This window comes from Lampetra fluviatilis, chromosome 5 (assembly GCF_964198595.1).
Source record: "Lampetra fluviatilis chromosome 5, kcLamFluv1.1, whole genome shotgun sequence".
Classification (NCBI taxonomy): Eukaryota; Metazoa; Chordata; class Hyperoartia; order Petromyzontiformes; family Petromyzontidae; genus Lampetra; species Lampetra fluviatilis.
In genome coordinates, this window is record NC_136279.1 from 4,963,022 (window position 1) to 4,988,957 (window position 25,936).

Below are 25,936 nucleotides of genomic sequence, written 5' to 3' on the forward strand. Positions count from 1 at the left end.
TCGGCATTGGCCGCTCTTTGCTTCGTTTCTCAGTCCGCCAGTCCTCGTGAGGGTCGCGGCAGCAGCGGCGTGTTGATGAGTCGTGGCGTGCTACAGAGCGCCCTTTCCCCAGCGACAGACACCGGCAGTCTTGGCCCCCTTTGAAACCACAAAGCGAACGAGGCGATGCGGCTTCCCACGGTAAGATGGCGGAGGGCGTGGGGGCGGAGCCGAGTGTGAGGGGGCGGAGCCAAGTGCGAGGGGGCGGGGCCGAGCAGGGGGAGCGGCACGTGAGGTCATCGGCGCGCGACCGCGTGCTGTGTTGGCGCGCGGCACACGTGGAGTGGTGGTGCGGTGTGTCGGAGAGGTGGCGTGAGTGTTTGGTGTCTGTGTCGTGTGGTGTGTGTCGAGTGGAGTGTATAGAGTGTGGTGTGTATAGAGTGGGGGGTGTGTAGAGTGTGGTGTGTGTAGAGTGTGGTGTGTGTAGAGGAGTGTGTGTAGAGTGGGGGGTGTGTAGAGTGTGGTGTGCGTAGAGTGGAGTGTGCGTAGAGTGGAGTGTGCGTAGAGTGGAGTGTGCATAGAGTGGAGTGTGTAGGGTTTATATATAGAGAGGGTGGGGTTGTGGAGAAGCGGTAGTGCAACGGTTAATTCGCGCCGTGCAACTACGAAGAACCCGGCCAGCAACGCAAGTTCGCTTCCCGCTCACGGCCAACGTCAGGTCCACACAGGTGCTCGCTTACAGCACTTGCCCCAATCGTCTAGTATGGTTATATGGGGGATCTTTGGAGCGGGCGGGCGGAGGGGGGGGTCTAGAGTCATGTTTGGAGTGGTGTGTGTACAGCATTGCGGGGAGTGCATAGAGTGTGGTGTGTATAGTGTGTTGTAAACACTGAGAGTTGGATGCATAATGGTGTGTGCTGCAGAGTGGAGTAAGGGGCCGTCCATAAATGACGTCACGCACATGGGGGGGGGGGGGTCAGACATTTGTGACGATGTGTGACGGGTGGGGGGGAATGAGAAATGTGACGTCACATCAAAATGCGCAACTTTAAATAAATATAGACAACACGTCCTATTTAATTAAATATACTTTTAATAAATGTTTTCTACAACAGCAGAGGGCAGCGCCACATTCAATACGCACTACAATAACAATAGTTTAAAGCGATTTGAAGCATGTTTTAATTTGGGGGGGGGCAGAGCTTTGTGACGTCATATTTTTGTGACGACGGGGGGGGGGTCAAAAATCGTCCAAAATCGCGTGACGTCATTTATGGACGGCCCCTAATTTGTGTGATGGAGCGATTTCATATAGTGTAGTGGTGTATATGTTAGTATCCTGTAGCATGGTGTGTTATAGAGACGTGTTTAATTGTAGTGGTGTGGTACAGAGTGGCGTGGAGTTCGGTAGGGTGGCATGCTCAGAACAAGGACCATTGCTTGAAACGTCACCCTATTTTAACGTACAGTATATGTTGCAAGACAATGCTATTGACTTGTGTTGTTTTACGTGAAGTTTACGTTCATGAGTATACTTACCTGATGGACACAAAGTTGTCATGTAATTTAGAAGGACCTTTTCGTGTAGCGCACAGCGTAACGTTGCATATCCGACCGTCACGTATCCACCCTGATACAATAAGCCGCTCACACCCAGTCTCTGTATGTCTACAACTCTACATGGTATACTCTTAGGTTTTTTCGGTAAAGCCACGTAGGGGAAAATAAATAAATAAGAAAATAAACAAAAAATATTAATAAATAATACTAAAAAAAATAATGATAGCTATTATTTAGATTTTGGTAAAATATTATTTATTTATGTTTACCTACGTGACTTTACCGAAAAAAACTAAGAGTATGAATCCTGGCAGTCACGAAAGCTGCAAATCTAGAATCTACATGGTGTTACTGGCACTTCCTATCGATGTTCACGTATCCGCCTTATACCTCAGTCCCTCCAGCGAGTCGGATATGCGACGTCCCACTGAAATAGCACGCTGCTGTTCATTGTTGAGTATATTTGTAGATGTCGGCGCAACGTGGTGGCACAGTGGTAGAGCGTTTGCAAAGTTGTGAATTTAAATCCTGCTTGGAGGTTGACACCCCATCATTCATTCGGGGGTCGATAAAATATGTACCGCTGTGGGTAAGCGGTTATATATGTATGGATAAACTCCCCTGACGTCAAAGGAATGGGGATTTGACATGTTTGGTTCATGGCTGTGAACGCATACCTGTCAACCTCTTATCAGAAGCCGACGTTATTACCGACCAATTTAGACCTTATTGATCACCCCGTGCCCTTATACATCTCAACGTTCATCCTACAAAGCTCTATCACAAGAGAGAAACACAAACAAATAGACACAACATTTTTGCCCGCATTGAAACGGCTGCACGCCGTACAGACCTGCAAACTCAATTTCCCTGCACAAGAACAGGGAGTAAAACCGTGTGGGTTGACAGCTACGTGAACCGGTGATGAGCGCTATCTCTCAACTGAGAAGTAAACTCGCGTTGTTGGTGTCGTCGTTGCAGTGACGTTGGCGTGAGCCCAGCAGCATGGAGTATTTCGAGGAAGATTTTGCTAAGCTGACATCGGAGCAACTTACAGCACCCATCAGGACCATTGAGGTGGGCGGGATCTGTGGATAACGCTTCCGCCGTTGTACTGCACAGCATTTAGCCCGCAACCTCTGTTCCCATTCCACCGCGCTCGCGTTCGAGCTTGCTCGATCGTTCACGACACAACGAGCCGTAAACTCACCTTTGGTCTGGGTTGGGTGGTTGGGTTTGTAGGGGGGTAGGTGGCGGAGGGCAGCTGTCTGCTGCTGTATTGCGCTGCAACCGATGGAGAGGGGGGGGGGGAGGTGGCTGGGTGGGGAGGGGCTGGATCAGACACTGAACGGCACGGAGATTTCGTCTTGTCCGAGTTTGCGAGCAGTGAAGTTCCTATGATATCGTCTTTGCGGAGCACCGCTGTACAGAACTTTGATGGGTTTTCGGGTTGTTGCCGCACATTGCTTGGCGTGACATCTGACCTATTCGTTTTGCGTGCTGGGAACTTATTTTGAAATGTAGTTGCTGAGCAACACAATGCACGGTACTAATTGATTGTTAAACCAATGCGACTGTGCTAGATGCCATCTGTATCAAATTCGTATCAATATCCAAAACCTTTGGAATGTTTTGTTTTTGTATTCCAAACATAATACTTTCCTGAGAGGCTCAGTGAACCAGTGAAATGTTACATTGCTACTTGGAAACATGACGCGTCTCCGCCTGTTGATGGGTTTTGCCAGTTCAGTTTAACAAACCCTACCGGTTTTAATGTAAAACGTGTAGAGCTATCAATTATATTCTGGTTGAAGGCCTCTCCGTTTCGTGACGGTGATCGATATCCCACCTTGCTGATCAGTGCAGAAAATGTTGAAGGGTGGAGAGGTCAGGACCAGTTCAGATATCACTCAACACTCTGATTTTACCAGTGGCCCGGAATCTAACCAAGGTAGAAATATTCATAGTGCAGTGTGCTAACCACTATGTCACCGCTCTACGCCATGGTTTTTTATATTGCAGCATGTTTCGCCAAAGCAGTACAGATATTTTTTAGTATGTAGTGAATCGTTTACTAACAGTTAACATTTGCCTTGACAGGACAAATGGAAGCTTCTTCCAGCATTCTTGAAGGTATGCAGATCTAAAATCCTGCACATTCATAAATACATATACTTATTCATTATTGTCTGGGCTCCCGAACCAGATAATATAAATGTGTTGTCTGGTGCATGTAAAGTCACATGATGCTCCTCTTACTTTTGTGTGCAATTGCCACGTGTCATGAGACAATGCGTCGTGTAGGAATCTTTCCGTAGAGTGAAAGAAATTGACCATGGAAAGCGTTGCATGAGTGATGATGCTCATGTGCCTGTTCCGCATGACACAGAACGGACGTCGCATACAGAGGCACAGCGAGTTCTTTGTGTTCGCGGCATAATAGGCTTTGTAGTAAAAAACATTTTGTTCGCCTTGTTTCCACCGTGAAGATATGTGGTTGCCTTATCAATTTCTGGGTATTTTTTTTTTACCTGGTCCGGGTTAAAGAAATGTTTCATGTCTGCAGGTGAAGGGTTTGGTGAAGCAGCACATAGACTCCTTCAACTACTTCATCAATGTGGAGGTGGGTGCATTATTTCAGACAGCATGTATTTATCAGTAGCACCTACCTATCCATAATACCTATCCGTAATTGCAACACTTTTCTTTAACCAGCACTTACTCTAAACCTTTGTCTAGTCATGCAATTCAACATACGGACGTGCCTCAGAAAGAAAGGTGACGTTTTCCTGGCCATGACCTTTTGACCCTGACCATCTTTGGTTTCACAATAGGTTCCGGTTCATCGTCAGTAATGATCTGCCCATTGCTGGATTAAAGACTGCCCAAGTCGTCGCCATCACTAATGGCCACATGATGCAACATCCATCTAGCTCTTACACACGAGCCGATTTCATCGCTCTTGCCTGTGGTAATTGTCCTCTTGAGCATGTTTCCTGCCTTTGGCTGTCACTCCAACGTTAGTCTTGACCATCAACCATCGTCCGTTACCAAGCCCCCCACTTAATTTACTTGACAGCTAATAGAATAAACGTAATGTGCGTGTATTCTCTGAACCACGTGTCCTTGCTGTCTCGGTATAATTCAAAGCATCCACCTCTCCATGCTTCCATTTGCACTTTGCAAGTTTCCCTGCACCTCCGATTAGCGCAGTTGGCTACGTACAGTGCGAAAAAGTTCAACATACATACAGACATTGTTCATGTGTGAGCCACAGTTCCGTGAATCTCCATCCTTGCCCTACCGCCTTACGTAACTGTTCCTCTGTAAGATTTTCTGCCATCGCTTTAACAATATTCAACTACCTGTTGAGAAGCAAGTAAGAGGGTCATCGGAAGTCAACGGGGTATCTGTACCTTGTTGGATCACCATGCATTTGCAGCTGTTCTCTGCTTGCAAATCAGCCAAGGAGTTTCCCGTGGGCGAGTCATGGATCCTTGCGCTCTCGTATGCAGATCAAGAAGATCATGATGGCCAATGAGAAGATCACGAGCGACGCTGACCCCATGTGGTATCTGAAGTAAGTCCCACTGCCGCGTTGGCCGTGAGATTTCCGACTCGCGATGTCTTCCATCTCATAACCTGGTTCCCCGCACCTCCGATTAGGACGGTTGGCTACGTACGGTGCGAAATAAGTTCAGCATGCATACAGATTCAGTCTGCTATCTTACCTCGTGTAGTAAATACATGCATTATGCTGATATGGTGAAACATGAGCAAACTTGCTACCCATCCCAGTGCAACAGAAGTTCAACATACACACATAAGAGGCGGTGACTCACCATCCGCCTCCTCGGAACAACTCACTTGCCTGAGTAAATAATGAATTCAAACACTCCACTCTCCCCCATCACATTGAGTGGCAGGGTGGTTATTGTGAGGGTAGAGAAGTTTCCATACCTGGGAAATGTCTACGTGCCTGGATCTGGGCTGTCAACAGTCTGTATAAATTAGAAACGCATGAGATCATCTTGTCAGCTGTACATTGCTTACTGAGTAGCTCTGCATTTGTTCTCTGCTTGGCTTGTGCTCTCATTTTGACTGTGTACATGGATTGTCTGCATTTGCACCTATGCTGGCTTTAAACAGACTTGCCTTTACTAAATCTAGCAATGTCCTGGTTTCGCCAGGGCAGTTCCAAGATTCAGGCATGCTGTCCGGGTGTTCCAAGGCATTTGTGAAAGTTGATATCTAGTCTTGGTCAACTCATGATGTGGGAAACGATGGGGATACCTGAGTAATGGGAGAGGTTGGCAGCGGAATGGGTGGGGGCTGTGATCAGTGGGTGGGGGCCAATTGTCAGAGAGTGAATCCACTCACTGGGTGGGGTTAGCGGATCAGTGGGTGTGGCTTTGTAAAAGTGGGCGTGGTATACAGAGGAAGCAACTGCCAGCTCGACGTAAGTCCTGGTCGAACCTCCAAAACATTTGCTAGCCAATGCCCAACATGGGATTTCTTAGGTTGAAATGTGTAAGGCAGGGGTGTCCAAACTTTTTGCAAAGAGGGCCACATTTGATAAAGTGAAGATGCCCCGGGGGCCAATAGTTCCTTCTGACATTGTTTTAACCACAAAAGTTACGTGGAAATACACACTGTTATAAAACAATTTTCATTGTCACAATTACCTTTATTTTTCAAGTGACAATGTAACCAAATATAAGCCACTCAGGCAGACGGGAACAACTCTAAAAACGCAATTCTGCCTTTCATTCAGTAAGATAACATTGAACAAACTTTATAGAATACCTTAAATTTCCATGAGTGTTATTATGTATTTATTCTGACAGAGCTGGCGAGCCATAACTAACACGTTATAAGACCGAAGCTGCGGGCCGTATGAAATCTGCCCGCGGGCCGTGATTGGCTCGCGGGCCGGACTTTCGACATGCCTGGTGTAAGGTGTTCAAAGGTAAAATGAAAAATTGGGCAAAGTCACGTGAGTAGGTATATCCAGCGGGTGAGGCAACATTGTCCGGATCATGGAGCCTGCGTTCCTGTATAGATAATTACAAAGCAGCTTCTCTTTGGATGGAGAGGTCCAAACAAACACAGAATGTGTTCAAGAGCAGGCATATCTGTGCGATGCAGGAGGAACTTAGAGCGGTATTTCTCAACTGCAGGCCTCAACAACGTCACCGCGTGCAGTGGATCCCAAGCGCCGTTACGGTTGCGAGGTGTTTCTAACGGCACTCGCAGTGACGGTCGGTACGCCATACGCGCGCTGTGCTTTGTGTGCTGTCTGCATGCCAGGTACCTGAACATCTACGTGGGAACGCCTGACGTGGAGGAGAGCTTCAACGTCACGAGGCCTGTGGCTCCTCACGAGGTCAGTGCGCTCGCGTGGAAGCAAGCGGCAGCTCTAATACAATAATGTCCTGTTCATACACGCACACAAACGCATTCAAACGCATGTATATAAATATACAGATTTGCTAACCCATGTATTCGTACATATATGCACACATGCGCACACACACACAGTGTCGCCTAAGGGACATGACGTACTCTGCCCCCATCACGGTGGACATCGAGTATACGCGCGGGAACCAGAGAATCATCCGCAACGCCCTGCCCATTGGACGGTGGGTTCACCCGCACACAGAAAATCAAGATTCCCCTATAGCCTTTAACATACTGAAAGAGCAAGTGCAGTTGGTGAGCACCCATTAAGGGCCTGCACTGCGCACAAGACAGTCGTGTGACCAGAACCGCGCCCGGCCACCTTTGTCTCCGCTTTGCCCATGTTTATACTCCGCAAAAGGCAGCCGGAACTAGTTCCAACGTTTGCCCAAGCTCTGTGATCCTTTGTTGGGATGTTTGGCCAACTCCAAATGAAATAGACTTCGTAAGAAGCGGAATGGGGCCTGCAGAGCCGCATGGAACATTGGGTGGGGGGGATCGAGTCAACCCTAGCAATGGACCGGATTAGCCCAGTTCCCAATGGCTGTGGCAACGTAGCATAAGAACTCAGGTGTACACGCACTATGAACACGTTAACGTACCATGTGTAGTCGGTGTACCTTGTTGTATCGTGTACCCTACAAGATAACCCCGGGGTAGAGGTTTGCTCTGGTCACTATGCACCATGCACATGCATGTGCCACGTGAGTGCCGCACACATCCCTATGCTCTGTGTGCATGGTCTGTGCCGGAATACCCCGTGTGTTTGCCACGTGTGTGCCCGCCCGCATCTGCGTGCGTGCGTATGCTATGCGCACTCGAGCTATGCAGGCAATCACCACTTGTGTGCTGCATGTGTACTTTGTGCATGTGCAGGATGCCCATTATGTTGAGAAGCTCGAACTGCGTGCTCACGGGGAAGACTCCTGCCGAGATGGCCAAGCTCAACGAGTGCCCACTTGACCCGGGTGCGTGGGTTTTTGTGCGGACATAGTTGTGTGTGTGGTGAATGTGCGTGTGTTAGCATATATAGGTCGACTCAGCCTCAAATGAGTACCTGGCACAATGTGTAAACATAGCCATTGGGGAGACAAAGGCAGCCGGGCATGGTGCTGGCCACCCACCTCTTAGTGTCCCGTTCCGGCCTTCGTAGGTGCTCCCTAACAGCACTTGCCCGAACAGTCTCCGTGGGCTACACAGGGGATCTTTGTCTTTGCAGGAGGGTACTTTGTGGTGCGCGGTGTCGAGAAGGTGTGCCTCATCCAGGAGCAGCTCTCAAAGAACCGCATCATCGTGGACATCGACCGCAAGGGCAACGTGGGGGCATCGGTCACCAGGTCAGAGGGGAGGGTGTCAGGATCATTTCTGGACCAGAGGCCAGTTTCATCGGTATGCTTGTATAAATTGTGCATCCAATCTTTTGACGGCGCTGGTTGTGTTTCTTTGGCTGCGGTTGCCCCCCAGCTCGACGCACGAGAAGAAATCTCGCACGAACCTCGTGATGAAGCAGGGCCGCTTCTACATGAAGCACAACACCCTGGCCGAGGACATCCCCGTCGCCATCATCCTGAAGGTGACGCAGCCACAACAGCAGTAGCAGCAGCGACGCAGCGTGACATGGCGGAACTCGGCGGCGTTACACCACGCTGCGGGGTAGAGTCCTGCATCAGGTCGTGGACCCACGGGTGAACCCTTCTTCAGTGCCCTCATGGGGGGTGACCTGTGGGTGTGCGAGCTTGGTGCTGGCTGCATTCTACCCCCTTGTGTACCATGCTGGCCGAATAGCACTTGAGTTGATCGATGTCGGGTTGCCCGCCGGGTTGGTGACGGTATTTGTTGCGATGTCTCACTTAGCAGAGTGGGCCTCATCTTCTTGGTTCTTTCGGTAAAGTCACGTAGAAGGGAAATAATAAAATAATAAAATTAAACATAATAAAATACAATTCTCACGACGTTTCGGCCACAACGCAAGCAGCATCTTTCCGACAGACCTGTTTTTCACCTGAGGACGGCTGCTTGCATTGTGGCCGAAACGTCGTGAGAATTGCATTTTATGATGTTTTATTTTTTTATTTTATTATTTCCTTTCTACGTGACTTTACCGAAAGAACCAAGAAGATGAATCCCTGCAGTCACGAAAGCTTTAAATTGAAATTTTGAGTGGGTCTCGGGAAGGCTGACATCTTCCACTCAACATCAGCCATATGAAAGAGGAACACTAGCAGCACATGTTGTTGTGCATTTTTTATTAGTCTTCTATTTTTTTACCCAGGAAAACCTCACCGAGTCTCATGACTCTTTTTTACAGGAAATTCTGCCAAGTTTTTTTTTCAGTAGGGGGCGATGTTGTTAAATTTATAATCCCAATTGAATGAATTGCATGGAATTTTGTAAAATTTGGATCACGACGCTAGCACGCAATGGCGAACTCTGGCGAATTGCGTTACAGGATTTTATAGCGTCCACTGTGAGTTAAGAAGATGGCGTGTAATATTTTATGGTTAATATTACCACAGTAATATCCAGGGCGGCTGTTGGATTTTGTACTGTGAACCTCTGCAACAAGTGGGTGTCACGGTGGTGAGATCTTAACTACCTCCCCTGGTATACAGGAGGTCGTGGGTTTGATCCCGACTTTTAACATCTGTATATTTGGAGTTTACATATTCTCCCCGTGGTCACGTGGATTTTACTCCCGGTCCTCCGGTTTTTCCCTCCACATTTGGAAACATGCGTTTAAAGTATTTGTCTGCTATAAATTTCCACGTGAAAAGCCTATTTCGTTGAGCTATCATTTGTGGCCAGGTCGCCTCTGAAAAAGTGCTACATAGCTCATTGGACCTTACCTGGTAAAATAAAAAATAGTTTAGTTTACTTTAAGAGGTGAACATGCTGCCGCTAGGACATGTCCCTGCCCCTTTATTGATAATGTGTGTTGCCACCTTGCCTCGCAGGCCATGGGTGTGGAGTGTGACCAGGACATTGTGCAGATGATCGGCACGGAGGAGCGCGTCATGGCTGCGTTTTCCCCCAGCCTGGAGGAGTGCCAGAAGGCACAGGTCTTCACTCAGCTGCAGGTGAGGAATCACGTGCCCTATCCCCAGCTCTCTTCCACTGCTCACCATCCACTCTCCTTCACCACCTGATCTCACCACCTCGTTCACTCACCCCTTAATAGCGTAATATGGTCTCCTCACTATCTCACCTCTCCAGAAGCTCAACATCTCATCCCCCTATACCACTCTTTCTACACACACACTCTCCATCCCACCTCCTTTCATCCCTCCAAATGTTTTCTTTTGTCTCTTTTTGCCTTCTCCAACCTCCTCTTTTCTTATTTTGACGAACACAATGAACTCTGTTAACTGACCTTGTCCCTTACAAGTTCTCCCCTCCCGTTATCTATCTTTGCATCTCTCTGCCCTTCTGTCTCACCATGTTTCTCATCTCTCTATCCTCTCTCTTCATTTCGAATTTCTTACTCGGCATCACACTTGTTCTTACACGTGTTCTCTTCTATCACCCTCTCTATTGTTCTTTCCACCTCTCTCCAATCTCTCTTTCTAAGTTTCTCTTTGCTTCCTGATCAATGTCGTGAACTCTCTTCATAACGTATCTCCCATCTCTCTGTCTCTCCCTTCTATTGCCATCGTCATCTCCATCCGTCTCAATGTATTTTTCTTTCCACGTCTTTCCCTCCTCCTGTCCCTCAGTCTCCTTCTGCCGCCACCTGCCTCCCCCTTGCTTCCCCTCCCAGGCGCTGCGCTACGTCGGTAACAAAGTGCGGAGGCAGCGCATGTGGGGCGGCCCCAAGAAATCTAAGATGGATGAGGCGCGGGAGCTCCTGGCGACCACCGTGCTGGCGCACGTGCCGGTAATCACACGTGGGAGAGAGACCCCCTCCCTCCTCCTTGTAAAGTGCCACCGTCGCGGATAATCGGACGATTCCTTTAGTCCTGGTTCAAGTGAACCCGGACGAAGTTGTTGTATCCACAAATTGTTTTACGGGTAATCGGCTCAAAAGATTATTACAGCACCGTCGCAAGCATTGGATGTGGGTTTAATTGATTCGAATTTTCTCACTGAATATACTAAACCGTGAATTGTCTCCTATCCGCATCGATACGGGCGGCTCTACCGGAGGATCCTGTGAGCTGCATTTATTTGTGCAAACTGCTCCCGTTGTTTTCCTTGCAGGTATATGGGAGTAATAGGATGCATTTGCCACTTTTCAGACCACTCCGCTTGTCGGGGGATAAAAGTGGAGAATGAGACGAACTTTGCGCTTCTGCAAGACTATATCCCTGCGGTTACATATTTGCGGATAAACGCATTTCATCAAAAGGATTTTCTGCCATTCCCGGGTAACTCCTCCTTCCCTGAGGCTAGAATAACGAATTGAGCGCTTCTTCTGCTACGCCCCACTGGCGGCACCACCACCGTCCCACTGAGTGAGTCCCGGTCCCGCCGCAGGTGAAAGAGTTCAACTTCCGGCCCAAGTGCGTGTACGTGGCCGTGATGGTGCGGCGCATCATCCTGGCACAGGGAGACAACCGCGTCGACGACCGCGATTACTACGGCAACAAGAGGCTCGAGCTCGCCGGGCAGGCGAGACCTACACCAGGCCCGCAACAACCAGACCTAGCACAGCTCTCGTAATGGGCTTTAGGGTTGATAATTGATTTATTGCATTTTCAGTGACAGTAAAAGCGAAAGTGATTATGGACTCGGAAATAGCCGTGAAATCGCAGGTCAAATTACGGTCGGTTTTAGTGACGGTCGAACCGATTTGGCGCGCGCAAGAATGTTCAAACCGCACGGCACGTTCCAATGTGATTTTACACTGCTGGATGAAGTCCTCAGCCCACTGTGTTGACGTTTGGGCTTCTTTGACACAACTCTTCCACACTAGTCAGAGTGGATGGGTGAGTTTTGCTTAACCAATAATATTTTTTTCAAAATGTGTTTTGCATACCATTATTGCTTACGCTCAAATAATTTTGTAATGGAATAAAACGGCCTAGCATTAAGCTGGGCCTCAACCCGGTTTTCCTTTAAAAAAATTACGTTACATAACAAATCTATTCAGGGCCCAGCACAGCCTAACCATCAACCAGGCCCGATTTAGTATTGTCATAAACCAATCTTGAATCTACCCGATGCATCCACTAGGTCCTACACGAATTAATCCCTTGCTTTCACCCAGGTATAATCCCAACTGCTAATAGACCTACTGTAGCTTAGCCTTGTTCAGCCTTTCCTCACCTAGCCACCCCCCATTCCTAGCATAGCTTATTTGTAACTGTGCCTAACATCAATACATTTTCCAGGCAATGCCTAACAAACATTCTAACACTCACTTTGGCTCTGTAATGCCTGTTGCTCTCCAAGGCCGAACATACCATATACCTATCTTGCGTCGAGCAATTGTGCGTGTAAGTTCATAACCAAAAAGGCAACATTGGTGCAATCCCTTAAATTATGTACATTTTTGGTCTCTAAAGCTAAATTGTAATCGTATTGTAAAGAGTGACCCAGCAGGTTGAGTTTGCTTGCGTCAGTGCACTGAACTAGTGCTAGTGAGATTTTGGCGTTACATCCCTAACTCGTAAACCCTGGTTGTGCGTGACACTCCGCTTGTGTCCGCCCTGCAGCTCCTTTCGCTCCTCTTTGAGGACCTCTTCAAGAAGTTCAACTCGGAGTTGAAGAAGATCGCCGACCAGACGATCCCCAAGCCGCGCGCCGCGCAGTTCGACATCGCCAAGCACATCCGCCAAGACCAGATCACCAACGGGCTGGCCAACGCCATCTCCACGGTAGCCAGCCAAGCCAGTGGCGCCACGCATCGACGTGTGTCCCTCTCTTGTTGGCCATTAGACGTGGTTCGACTACCATGTGCCCTTCTTTTTCGGTGGCCTTGAAGCAGTATAGCCATTCGATCACTGTGTTCACCCGTTCCATGTTGCAGGCTGGGTCCCGTTCACCGCTGAATCTCGGAACGCGCAAGTGGTTAGCGTAGATTTTATTCAGAGAGGCGTAGCACTGCGGTTTTTAAATACATTGTGATGTACTCACCGCAGAGAACTGTATCGACATGACCAAACTCCACGACAGCTGGCTCCAAACTGTGCCACACGCCCTTCCGCATGGCCTTTTACTCACGATTCTGTTTGGAATGGATTGAATCCGTTCGGAATCGATTCCGTTCCGATGACATACACGTACGTATGTCATCGGAACGGGAAAGGTTAACTCGGCACAAAGTGGTACCTCTTTTATCACCCTCAAATGGATGATGGACTCAGTAGGCCCCAAACCGGTATTTGAACTTACTATAGGCAGAGAAATGGGCAGATGAAGGACAAAAGTTTTGAGCCTGGACTAGAACAGGGGCAGGGAGCCAACGGCAAGGATCGCTCTGAGAGTTGAGACAGGGGACAGCCGAGAATGAGTGACCTCTACTGCTGCCATTAGCTGGAGTTCCAAACGACGGGGCGACACCTGTGGAGACAGTCTATGCAGGCCAATCAGGGGAAGCCTGTGTCGTGTGTGCAGGGCAACTGGTCCCTGAAGCGCTTCAAGATGGAGCGGCAGGGAGTGACTCAGGTGCTGTCGCGCCTCTCCTACATCTCGGCGCTGGGCATGATGACGCGCATCTCCTCGCAGTTCGAGAAGACGCGCAAAGTGAGCGGCCCGCGCTCCCTGCAGCCGTCGCAGTGGGGGATGCTGTGCCCCTCCGACACCCCCGAGGGGGAGGTGAGCGATGTGCGCCCGTCCGGCGAGCACGGCCACTGGCTGTGCAGACGTGACACCTGTGGGTGCATACGTGTGCACGGATTAAATATAATGTGTGTGTGCATGAGGACACGTGGGGACACGTGGGGAGCGGTAGTGTAGTGGTTAGTGCGCTGCGCTACGAACCCGGCGACCTGGGTTCGATACCTGCTCACGGCCAACACCAGTGACGATTTTGTGACCGGTCCTGGGCCTCGCCTAGGTCGACTCAGCCTCAATTGAGTACCTGGTGCGGTGTGTAAACATCAACACTAGGGGAGGCAAGGTGGCCGGGCATGGTGCTGGCCACCCACCCCCTCGTTTGCTGCGTCGGCCTTCATAGGTGCTCGCTAACACCACTTGCCCCAACAGTCAAGGCTATATGGGGGATCTTGGTATTGTGTGTGTGTGTGTGCGTGATCATTCAGGCTTGCGGGCTTGTTAAGAACCTGGCATTAATGACCCACATAACGACGGACATGGAGGATGGGCCCATCCTCAAGCTGGCCTTCAACTTGGGCATTGAGGACCTGTCCCTGCTGTCGGGCGAGGAACTCAGCTACCCCGACACCTACCTCGTGTTCCTCAACGGTGTGTGTGTGTGTGTTTGTTGGGGAGTGGTGGCGTAGGGGTTAGAGCACTGCATTATTTCTTTGGGGCTCCACGGTGGCGCGATGGTAACTACCTTGCCAGGTGTACAGAAGGTCGTGGGTTCGATCTCAACCCTGACGCCTGTATATTGGAGTCTCTCTCCAAAGTGGTCGCATGGATTTTTTTCCGGGTCCTCCGGTTTTTCCCTCCACATTTAGAATCAACATGCATTTATAGTATTTCGCTGCAATACATTTCCACGTGATAATCCATTTCCACGTGATAATCCATTTCATGGAGCTATCGTTTGTGGCCAGGTCGCTTCTGTAAAAGACCTGTTTAGCTCAGTCGGCCTTACCTGGTAAAAAACAAGTTTTATTTTATAGCTATAGCTTCGTGCGCCTTTAAAGTGCGGGACTCAGTAGTCCTCGTGCCCTGCTGCTCGAGTGAAAACGCGCGCCGTGCTCGCGTGTGTTGGTGTGTGGACGTGCGCACGCGCAGGCAACATCCTGGGCGTGACGCAAGACCCGCCCAAGCTGGTGCAGACGTTCCGGATCATGCGCCGCGCCGGCTACATCAACGAGTTCGTCTCCATCTCCACCAACCTCAACGACCGCTGCGTCTACATTTCGTCCGACGGCGGGCGCCTCTGCAGGTGCTCGCTACTGCATCTGCAATCATCGACATACCCAATACACGGTCTAACCCAAGAGAAACGAATTAAGAATCATGATGTTGGTCAAAGAAGCCTTCGAAACCGTTGCGTTGTAGAGTTTTAATCTGCCTTGTGTATTCCCGTTCTCTCTCTTCCATCCTGACTAATTCCTCTTTTGCTCTCTTGACGTTCCCTCGTTCCCCCTCACCTCTGAAGGCCGTACATCATCGTGAACAACAGGCAGCCCATGGTGACGAGCAAACACATCGAGGAACTGTGCCAAGGCTGCCGGTGAGTGGGCATCACGGGTCCTTTCGTGTGGCTTGAGTTTGATGGGGTCCCTCTTGTGTAGAATGCAAACGTGGTGTGTCGTAGGTGTGGTGAGGTGTGATGACGCGTTGTCGTATCGTGCGGCTTACGTTTGCTGTGGTGGGGTTCGTTGCAGGTGCACCAGTCGCGTTGTGCAGTTGAGCACTCGGTGTGTTGGTTGGAGATGAAGGACGAGGCCTGCAATGTGTCGATGGAAGTGCGTGACATTGTTGTGGTCATTACGAGTTATTTTACGTATCTACAGTTCCAACTCGGTGTGACGTAGTCGTGATGAGGTGTGTCCGTCATGGAGAGGCCTCAACGTTGTGTTCTACAGTTGCCGTGTGGCCCATCTTTCAGCCATATTCACTTTCAGCTTGACTTTCTTCATGGGCACACGCAGTTTAAATGTTGAGGATATTTTCGTGCATATGTTGTTGTGTTTTAAGTTTCAAGTTTACTCTTGTTTAACCAGGTGGGAGTTCAAAAGACCACAGTCGTCTTCATCTGCAAGAGTGACCTGGGTCACCAATATAACAAAATCTAAAAGGACAGGAAAAGAAGCAAAATTGTAATCGGATCAAAATAACTGTCTCGTGTGAGAAATGAAAATTATTGCACAAACATTAATCGCCATTAAATAACTTCCCTGTAGCTTGGGCAGATTCTGTATAGACTGATCACAGTGTGTGTGTCGATACAGATGTACATGTATGTGTGTTATTGTGGCATGTGTGTAGCTGTGTGTTTGATGAGTGGGGATGGCAGTGCAGTGGTTAACGCACGACCAAAGTTCGATTCCCAACGTCGGTGACAAATATCTGAACCGGTACCGGGCCTCACCCAGGTCGACTCGGCCTTAAATGAGTGCCTAATGCAGTGTGTGAACATCAGCACTGGGGAGACGAAGGTGATTGGGCGTGGTGTTGGCCACCGATGCCCTTCGTGTGTCATGGCGGCCTTCGTGGGTGCTCGCGAACAGCACTTGCCCCAACAGTGTTAAACGCTGTACGAGTGGATCTTTGCCAGTGTCTTAATAACAGCTTTGCCCCCTTGCGATTTATAGAGCTTAACGGGAAAATCTGTCTCTGCGCTCCCATTGGTTACAGGACATTTGAGGACTTCCTCCACGAGGGACTGGTCGAGTATCTGGACGTGAACGAGGAGAACGACTGCAACATCGCGCTCTATGAGCACATCATCAATCCGTAAGTGGGGGGTGGGGGGTGGGGGGGGCACGCATCGTTGTGTGTAGCCGGTGTGTATCGTCCATGTGTCTACCATTTGTGTCTACGTTGGGTTGTGTTCGTGTTGCCCTGTGTCATCCCCAATGCTTGTAAAGCACCTCCGATTAGCACGTTTGGCTACGTACGGTGCGAAAGATGTTAAACATACATACATACTTACATATAGCCAGTATGTAATTTCCTTGCATCTGTGCTATATTAATTCCATGCTGTTTCCCCCGTGCTATTTATGCAGGCATGTGTCATCGCTGTGTTTTCTCTGTGTCTGTCACAATGTCATCTCCAAGTCTTGAATAGCGCTCATGTTTATCTCCACGTGTTTTTGTAATCTCGCGTTGTGCGTTGTTGTCCCCTTGTTCGTATCAACTCTGCTGTCTCGTACCATTCCGCCATTATCCCCGATGTCATTTGCGTGATCTCCATTTGGTACCCCTTTTCCCACGCCATGCATTCCCCTGTCACGCGCCGTCTGCGGCCTCCATCGTATTGCGTAATTTCCGTTGTCAACGTGCTACAACCTTCCCTGTCGCCTGGATGTTGCCTCCGTGTCACCGTCGTTTCGTCCGCTTGTTGTGTCGTTCTCCGGCACTTCGCTCCGCGTTGCGTGTCATGTGTGTTATGTAGCCCTCAATAAAGTAGGCATCTTCTTGTCACATTGTGTCCCCATGTCATGTCTTGCGTCATTCCCGTGTTGTCTCCATCGTGCCCTTCTGTCACGTGTTTCCACTGTTGTCGCATCTAGTCCCATTTGGCCGCCAATCCCCGCCTCTCATTCCCACATAATCCACGCTGTTTCCTTCTTGATTATTCACCATCATCGCCATTCCTGTGGCATGCGGAATGCGTCTGTCCGCACCTCGTCTCTCCGTGTCACGCCGGTGTTTTCTGCCCGCCTTGCGCCGTGTCTGCCGTCGTCCCCCCGCGCCTTACGTGACACTTCCCCGCGGGCGGCAGGAATACGACGCACCTGGAGATCGAGCCGTTCACGCTGCTGGGCGTGTGCGCGGGGCTCGTGCCCTACCCCCACCACAACCAATCCCCCCGCAACACCTACCAGTGCGCCATGGGCAAGCAGGCCATGGGTGAGTGAGTGAGCGAGCATCTGCCCAAACGGGAAGCCGATCCAACCAAAAGATTTGCAGTGTTTAGGAGATAAACTGCTGCCAGATTCGGCACCATTTGCTTGTCGAGTTCTGTAGGCCGGCCGCCACTAATTGTCACCCAAATCCTTAATGTTCTCTCTGCACGAATCTGGACACGTGATCGCTTTCTTCGTCATGCTTCTCACGAGATCAGTTCCTCGTATCACCCTCTGTGTACTCCTGTGTCCGTGAGCCCATGAATCTGCGTCTCAGTGCAGCGTAAGCCCGTGTCAGAGAATATATGTTCCCTGCCTACCCCCAAATTTTGGTTGTTCCAGGAACATTCATTTGTTCCCATTCTGAATATTTGGCATCATGATTAGTTACGAATCTAGCAACCTAAATTTGATTTGTGGCCACGGCTAACATCAGTGAACCAGTCCCTGGGCCTACACCAACCTGCACTGACCGACATGGTGAAGTGTCGTCAAACAATTCAGGTGGCTGACACTTCATTCGTCAATGTATTGACAGTGGAGCTGTAAATTATTATTTGTATTCTTTATATCTTCTTAGTCCGTATACATTGCAAAAACCTGTTTTATTTGTGCATTTTGTTGTAGCGGGCTGAATCGCACACTGGTTGCCCGACGAGATCGATGACAATCATCGCTGCAACCCCCTCCCCTACCCCCCCTCCGCCTTAACCCAAACCCCTCTCTCCCGCCAGGCACCATCGGCTATAACCAGCGCAACCGCATCGACACTCTCATGTACCTGCTGGCCTACCCGCAGCGGCCCATGGTGCAGACGCGCACCATCGAGCTCATCCAGTTCGACAAGCTGCCGGCGGGCCAGAACGCCACGTTGGCCGTCATGAGCTACAGCGGCTACGACATCGAGGACGCCCTCGTCCTCAACAAAGCCTCGCTCGACCGCGGTGCGGATAGGTCACGAGCGGCGGGTGGTGCGCGTCACCGGTTGAGCCGTCGGTGTGAAGGGGGTTGGGGGGAGGGCGGGATGTTTGCCTTAGGTGGTCGACATCAGCGCTTGCCCCAAACAGAGTCTGTGTGGCTATAAAAGTAAAACAAATATTTAGGGAGGCTGCATTGGCAGTGGTGCACAAAGCCAAATAATGAAATGCGCAACACATAATTTACGTGCTGCGAGGAAGGGCCTTTGCCCGGTACGTCGCCTATTATATATTTTTCCTGTAAGGCCACGGTGTTATTGGAGACTGCGTTGATTTTTGTATGGCTATGGAGGGAATCCTCTGCGTCTGCGATCTTCTCCACCGAAAATGGGTTATCTGATGCACTGTAAACAGCATCAATGCAAGAGTGACGCAGGCAGCTGTCCACAGGGCGAACCACTGCCCGCCTCCTTGTGCACCTCGGCAGCCTTTAGACTCTTGACGGCACTTTCCCTGCTGTCCGTGAGGTTGAACACCGGGGGATCTCTGTCCGTGTGCGCAGGCTTTGGCCGCTGCTTGGTGTACAAGAATGCCAAGTGCACGCTCAAGCGCTACACCAACCAGACCTTCGACCGCGTGATGGGGCCCATGCTGGACGCGGCAACACGCAAGCCCATCTGGCGGCACCAGGTGCTCGACTCTGATGGGATCTGCAGCCCAGGTCAGGCACGCATGCAACACACGCGCGTGCGCGAGCACCGTGAAATGTGGGTGTGCTGTAATCAAAATTATATCTGTGTGTGTGTGTAAGTTTCCAACATCGGGCAGAGAGAGCGCCGGGTGGCTCAAACACAGGAAGTTGACGCAGTGCCAGTCACTTCGAGTCAGGTCACCCATAACACCGGTCTGTTGCGTAACCTCCTCCTGCCAGGGAGGCTTTGACACCTCACATGGCCTCAAAGTGCATCGAGCCTAGCTCCGTTAGTTGGGAATTGTGACTGTTGTGTGTATGCGTGTTTGGTTTGCGGTAGCACCGCAGTGACTAGTGCACTTTGCACAAACCCAGCAAGCAGAGTGGAATTCTCAGCCATGGCGAAAATCAGTGGGGAGTGGTATCAGTACCGGTTCCAGTCCCTTTGGTTGACTCGGCCTTAAAATAGTACATAGTGCAGGTGTGTTAAGCATCAACGACATTCTTGGGTGCTCACTAACATCGCTTGCCATAAACAGTCTATGCAGGGGCCAGTGTTTATATATTTTGTGAGTGTGTGTGGCGTACCATGGAGCGGTAGTGTCGCGGTTACCGCGCTGCGCTGTGAACCCGGTGACCCAAGTTCAATTCACGCTCACGGCCAACGCCAGTGATGATTATCTGAACCGATCCTGGGCCTCCCCTAGGTCGACTCAACCTCAATAGGTGCTCGCTTAACAGCGCTTACCCCAACCAGTCTGTTAAGTCTGTACGGCGGGGGGGGGGCATGTTTGTCTTTGACCGGTGCTGGTGCAGGCGAGAGGGTGGAGAACAAGCAGGTGCTCGTGAACAAGTCGATGCCCTCGATGACGCAGACGCCAATCCAGGGCGCGAGCGCGCCCACGCAAGTGCAGTACAAGGACGTGCCCATCACGTGCGTTACCCGCACGAGCGCGAGATGCACGCGTGCGCTCGCGGCCACGTGCACACGTATACATGAGCCCCAGCGCCCATCTCACGCACACCCGGGTGTACGGTTGCGCCCATTTGCGCTCGCACGCGTATTTATTCACACCCATACACGCACATGTGCACAAGGCGCACACGTATTTTCACACCCATGCACGCTAGCACACATGCAAAGCTGCCACGATTGAAACGCTTCACTGTGTTTTGTGCCAAAAAGAGCCCTGACGAAACAGGAACGTGGAAATTGTGATATTTAATTCGAGAGTCCATTCTTTGAACAGTTTAGAGTCACAATCCTGTCCTCCTGTTTTCTCTATTCTCATACTGCACGCGCGTGTTCACCTGTCCGCCTCTATATTTATTGCTGCGTGTGTCACTTTTATCTGCCGGTTTGCCATGAACGCACACATGTCCACTCGTTGGTGTCCATTTGCACCCATGCGTCTACATTGTCCCCCCCGTGCATCTGCATCACAGTCTCGTGTCTGCTTGTGAGTGCCTCTTTGCCCGTGTGAATTTCACCATCCACTTGTGGGCCTGCTTCTCTTATTACTTACGTGGCCCTCTGTTTGCCTTGTGTATCCATCTCTTCCGTGTCCCATCTCCGTGTCCCATCTGCGTGTATCCTCGCTTCCGTTCTCACGTCGCAGGTACAAGGGCTCGACCGACTCGTACGTCGAGAAGGTGATGATCTCCTCCAACAACGAGGACGCCTTCCTCATCAAGATGCTTTTGCGGCAGACGAGGCGCCCGGAGATCGGAGACAAGTTCAGCAGCCGCCACGGCCAGAAGGGTGGGTCTCACAGTCCTCTTCACCACCGCGCCGACACCGTGACCGCGTGCCGTCGACAGCAACTATCACCACCCCCCCCCCCCCCACTTCCCCTGCTGCGTATCCACCCGATGCACGCCCAGCCACCGCACCTCCGATTAGCACGATTTGCCATGTACGGTGTACGTGACTTTACCGAAAGAACCAAAGAAAATGTGCGAAAGAAATTGAACATGTATACATGTCCAGCCATCGCATGTCCGGCCACCGCATGTCTGGCCCTTTCCAACCAGCGCACGCACGCAGTCGATGCCAACCACCGCGTGCACAGCCACAAGAGGCCACCAAATGTCGAGGCCCTCTCCGTCCACAATATGCACGGCCAAATGCATGCCCAGCCACCGCCTACCGCTATGTCCAAAGACCATTCCGTGCTCGGTGCCTGCTAACCATTGCACAGGCAGCCAGCGCATGCACAGCCCTCGCACGTTGGCCCTTCTTTAACCAGCGTATGCGCAGGCAATGTATTCTTGTCCACTATTCAACCGTTGCATGCACGGCCAAGGCATGCCCAGCCAGGGCCAGCCAGCTAATGCTCATGTCGACGCATGCTCGGCACACGCCAACCGCTGCATGGCGCAGTCAACGCGTGCACGGCTACCACATTGTCCATTCCTCGCCACCAAACCCAGTCCTCTCCCTCCACTATACGTGCACACTGAGAGACCGGCGGAGGGACACGTGGGTCAAAGGACATACGCAAGTAAAGAGACACCGTATCGACTGTTGGGGAAGGCAGGCTTGAGCAGGACGCGTCACGAGGAGGGGTGATGGCCGATGGTCTCGGCTAATGACGGAGTGGCAGGCAAAGGAAGAAACATGCCCGAGAGGACGGGCAACTGTGGAGATGCAACGATGAAATCAGCTCGTGTGGGACCGAGGTGGAATATTGCATCGCAGGACTGTAGATATTGCGACCGTGTGGTGGGGAGGCCTTCATCCAGTAGTGGATAGATCCTGGCTGTTGACGATGATCACTGTGTGTGTGCAGGCGTGTGTGGACTCATCGCCTCCCAAGAGGACGTCCCGTTCTGTGACTCGGGCATCTGCCCCGACATCATCATGAACCCCCACGGCTTCCCCTCTCGCATGACGGTAGCGTGTTCTGTCTCGTTATCGTGTTACACGTGTCGCTAGGGATGATTTTGAAAAGTCACCCAGCTCTCATTATAGGTTATGCCGGGGTTTCAGAAGTAACGTCAGTAACGTAGTGTACACAGTAGCATCACAATTTGACTGCGGGGGGGCAATTTTGGCAGCAGAGGGCAGTGCAGTAAAATCCATTGCTGTGCCCGATGACGCTCCAGCGTCTTTGCACCCCTTCGTTGTTATCTGAAGCGGTGGCGGTTATCTGGAGCTGTCCTGGCCCAACTTTTTATCGAGTGAGTACCTGGCGCGGCGTGTGACCATCAGCACTGGCCACACGATCCCCTGGTGTGCTGTTCTGGCCTTAATAGGTGCTCGCGAACAGCACGTGTCCCAAGAGTCTGTTAAAGCACACACGGAGGTGTCTTTGTCGTTGTGTAAATGCTTGTGTACGTAACGTGCGCTCACCATAGTTGTACGCGCATCTGTGTGAGTTCATGCATACGTGCGCCTATGCGCGTGAGCATTTTGTAAACGTGCGTTTTTGTCCGTACGCATGCGTGCTCAGGGTTGTAACCGTACGGCCGGCTCTGTATGTTGCGTGCTTGTGTGTCTGCACATCCGTGCGTGCATACGTACGTGCATGCGTGCTGCAGGTCGGGAAGCTGATGGAGCTGCTGGCCGGCAAGGCTGGTGTTCTGGACGGACGCTTCCACTACGGCACGGCGTTCGGGGGCAGCCGCGTGCGCGACGTTTGCGAGGACCTGATCCGACACGGCTACAACTACCAGGGCAAGGACTTCGTCACGTCCGGCATCACAGGGTACTACGCCGTGCCGGCAATCGCGAGAACATACGGGGCAGTGTGCACGCGGCCAAATACGCACGCACGCACAAACTAATGAACGGACTAATCAGTGAACGATTGAACGCGTGCGCACGCACGCATGCACCAACCATCAAATGACTACGCTTACACGGACAGGGATGCACCTCGCCACCCACGCTCGCCCGTTCACAGCCACACTTGGAAAAGCCACGCACTAGGCATGTAACGACACATCATTCCACCGATTCCGGTTTGATTTTTAGGTTTTCTGGCAATAACAAATCATTGCCAGTGACAAGTAAACAAAATGCAAGATTGGCATCGTGTGTGCAACGGATGCAAACTGCGCATGGCACTTCCCTAACCGACATGTCACACGTAAGTTACGTGAAATTGACCGAGCCCAACGTGTTATCGAATCCACATCTTAACAAACCGCGTGCTGTCCTCTGTTCACCGCCACGTTTCCCCCCCCGTCTCCCTCTGCGTGCCCGCTGTCTACGTTTGGCCGCTCGCCACCCGCAGGGAGCCGCTGGAAGCGTACATCTACATCGGGCCCGTCTACTACCAAAAGCTGAAGCACATGGTCCTGGATAAGATGCACGCACGAGCACGAGGACCAAGGGCCGTGCTTACCAGGTAGCCTGCGGGCAAATGTCCATTGTCCGGCCTCGCGAGGCAGAGGGGTTCACTGCGCACCGCACGTTCGACCCTGTGAGATGATCATTACACAGGGGAGGTCTGCTCATAAGCGGGGGGGGGGGGGGGGGCGGTTACGGAGTCGTCGAATTGTTACTGTGGTGAAATGCAATCGTCACTCGCAAGCACTTTGTGTTGTACAGCATGGGTCTGGAGGTGTGTCAAGGAGAGCCTCATTGGATGTCCTCCGCTTGTTGTCATCCTTCACGGCCTCGTGACACAACAATCCCCCTGGCTCCTGTTGTTGTGACTCTCTGACCCGCCCCGACTGGACATCTGTGCAAAAGAGCTTCATCGCTCATTGGTTTCTTCCAGTCTTAATTAAACATTCTGGTTCTGAGTGTGTATTTATCTATATACGAGTGTCATTATCCATGTTAGTCTCTTGGTCTCTGTGAGTCAATGGGTCTCTATGACCATGGACTTCAAAGGGGCGAGTCCACGGTTCATCTTAAACACTGCGAGTGTGAAGTTGAAGTTGATCCGGGAGTGGATTTAGGAGCCAGTGGATGGATCGGAGTGCTGGCACGAAGTGGTCACTTTGACGAGCTCGGAGTCCGGCAGGGGCTACTCGGGATAGCGTCGCCTGCCGTTGCCTTGTGTTTCTCCGCGCCGTGTTCGTGCGCGCGACAGGCAGCCCACGGAGGGGCGGTCTCGCGACGGGGGCCTGCGACTGGGCGAGATGGAGCGCGACTGCCTGATTGGCTACGGCGCCAGCATGCTGCTGCTGGAGCGGCTCATGATCTCCAGCGACTCCTTCCAAGTCGACGTGTGCGGCACCTGCGGGCTCATGGCGTACTCGGGCTGGTGAGCGTGCCGCGCACGCGCGCGCGCGCGCGAGTGGGTGTGCGCGTCACGGGCTCTTTCATGCATCGCCACGAGACGGAAGTCGGCCGGACGTGGTGCTGGCCACCCACCCACTTCGTGTGCCGCGCCGGCGTTCATAGGTTCTCGCTCACAGCACTTGCCCCGAAAGTCTCTTGAGGCTATACTGGGGGGGGGCGGGTCTCTGTCTTATGCTCACTCTCGCTCCGCAGGTGCCACTACTGCCGCTCGTCGAGGCAAGTGTCGTCCCTGCGCATCCCGTACGCGTGCAAGCTGCTCTTCCAGGAGCTGCAGTCCATGAACATCATCCCTCGCCTCAAGCTGGCCAAGTATAACGAATGAGACCGAGACCGCGGGTCTGTGCTTGGGGCCAAACTCAATCCTATAAAAGCGCCCGTTCCACCTTTCCCAGGGTCCTTTGCAGAATCATGCTGTGTTGTCCCGGGGTCCCCCACATCCTGTACTGGGCCCCCACTCACCTACACAGAATCAGAATCTTTATTTATGCTGGAGGAATCCGTTGAGCTATGAAGCTCTTTTTCCCAGATGTCGTTTTTTTTTTACAGATGTTCACTGCATCCTCACTCCCTACACAGATGTAACATCAGAGTTTAATTTGCTTGTAATTTGCATATATTGTAAATAGTGTATTGTCCGACGAAGAGAATCGAGTTTCATGAATATGTTAAATTTCTTTCGCACCATACTTAGCCAACCGTGCTAATCGCGTGGTGCGGGGGAAGGACAACAAACTAAACGCAACAACAAGCGGTTCTAAATAAAGAATCGTTACGTGCCTACAACGGGGATCAGTCGGGAGCAGACGATTAGGGAGGGCACAATATCCCCTCCCTCTCCGTAGCCCAGCCCCCCCCCCCCCCCCGTGGCCCTTCACTACGTGGGCCCTGGTGCAGTTGCACAGCCTGTGCACTTGATGTAGCTACGCCCACTGCCTTGCAGGTAGCTAGCTGCTCTGCATACCGCTCATTCAATCTTGTTGTAGCCAAGGTCCATTCCACCATGAGGTGGCCACGGCAGGACAGGCCAAGTCGATGTAATTGCCCGTCGCTGTGGGTTGAACTCTGCTCGAAATCTGACGGCTGCGAGTCCCACATTCCTAAACAGGGGTCACCTCGGCCAGACACTTGGGGGGGGCGGTCTATTAAAATAAGTACCGCTTTACACGAGGCCCTTTGGAGAGACTGGTGACCCTGTCATTAACGTGGAATTTCTACCACTGGCTCAGGGCTGTAAATAACGAGATGGGCATTATCGAACGCACATTTGGGCAAGCTGACACTTTTTGAACTCGATGGGCTGTCATCTGGCGAGTTGGAAGTGACCTCGATTCGCTGAATCAACGTCGATAAAGAATGAATCGGCAAAAAATTTCGAAATCAAGTTTACTGCCTGTTCATGTGTACATACGAATAAA

At 51.3% G+C, this 25,936-nt stretch overlaps 1 protein-coding gene across 2 annotated transcripts; it reads left to right on the forward strand.

Annotated features, from left to right (window-relative positions):
• POLR3B (RNA polymerase III subunit B) lies at window positions 1-25,936 on the forward strand. 2 transcript variants are annotated; one of them, XM_078856521.1, is made up of 29 exons: window positions 1-180; window positions 2,521-2,616; window positions 3,640-3,672; window positions 4,106-4,162; window positions 5,055-5,119; window positions 6,850-6,925; window positions 7,081-7,181; window positions 7,876-7,967; window positions 8,219-8,336; window positions 8,464-8,572; window positions 9,954-10,076; window positions 10,757-10,873; window positions 11,473-11,607; window positions 12,654-12,815; window positions 13,555-13,755; window positions 14,202-14,364; window positions 14,866-15,019; window positions 15,236-15,310; window positions 16,438-16,536; window positions 17,530-17,657; window positions 18,388-18,597; window positions 19,133-19,291; window positions 20,078-20,195; window positions 20,881-21,023; window positions 22,054-22,157; window positions 22,805-22,971; window positions 23,503-23,616; window positions 24,310-24,483; window positions 24,714-25,936. In XM_078856521.1, the coding sequence occupies exons 2-29, from the start codon at window positions 2,545-2,547 to the stop codon at window positions 24,841-24,843; spliced, it is 3,399 nt and encodes a 1,132-aa protein (XP_078712647.1). In that variant the 5' UTR covers window positions 1-180; window positions 2,521-2,544; the 3' UTR covers window positions 24,844-25,936. The 2 variants fall into 2 exon arrangements, with proteins under 2 accessions (XP_078712647.1, XP_078712646.1); XM_078856520.1 differs by lacking the exon at window positions 1-180 and adding an exon at window positions 320-707.

Excerpts from the sequence above, each read along its gene's own strand:
- POLR3B (XM_078856521.1), top strand. The coding sequence starts at position 2,545 with ATGGAGTATTTCGAGGAAGATTTTGCTAAGCTGACATCGGAGCAACTT. Across the intron at positions 5,120-6,849 it reads GACCCCATGTGGTATCTGAA|GTACCTGAACATCTACGTGG; the intron begins GTAAGTCCCACT and ends TCTGCATGCCAG. Across the intron at positions 7,182-7,875 it reads AACGCCCTGCCCATTGGACG|GATGCCCATTATGTTGAGAA; the intron begins GTGGGTTCACCC and ends GTGCATGTGCAG.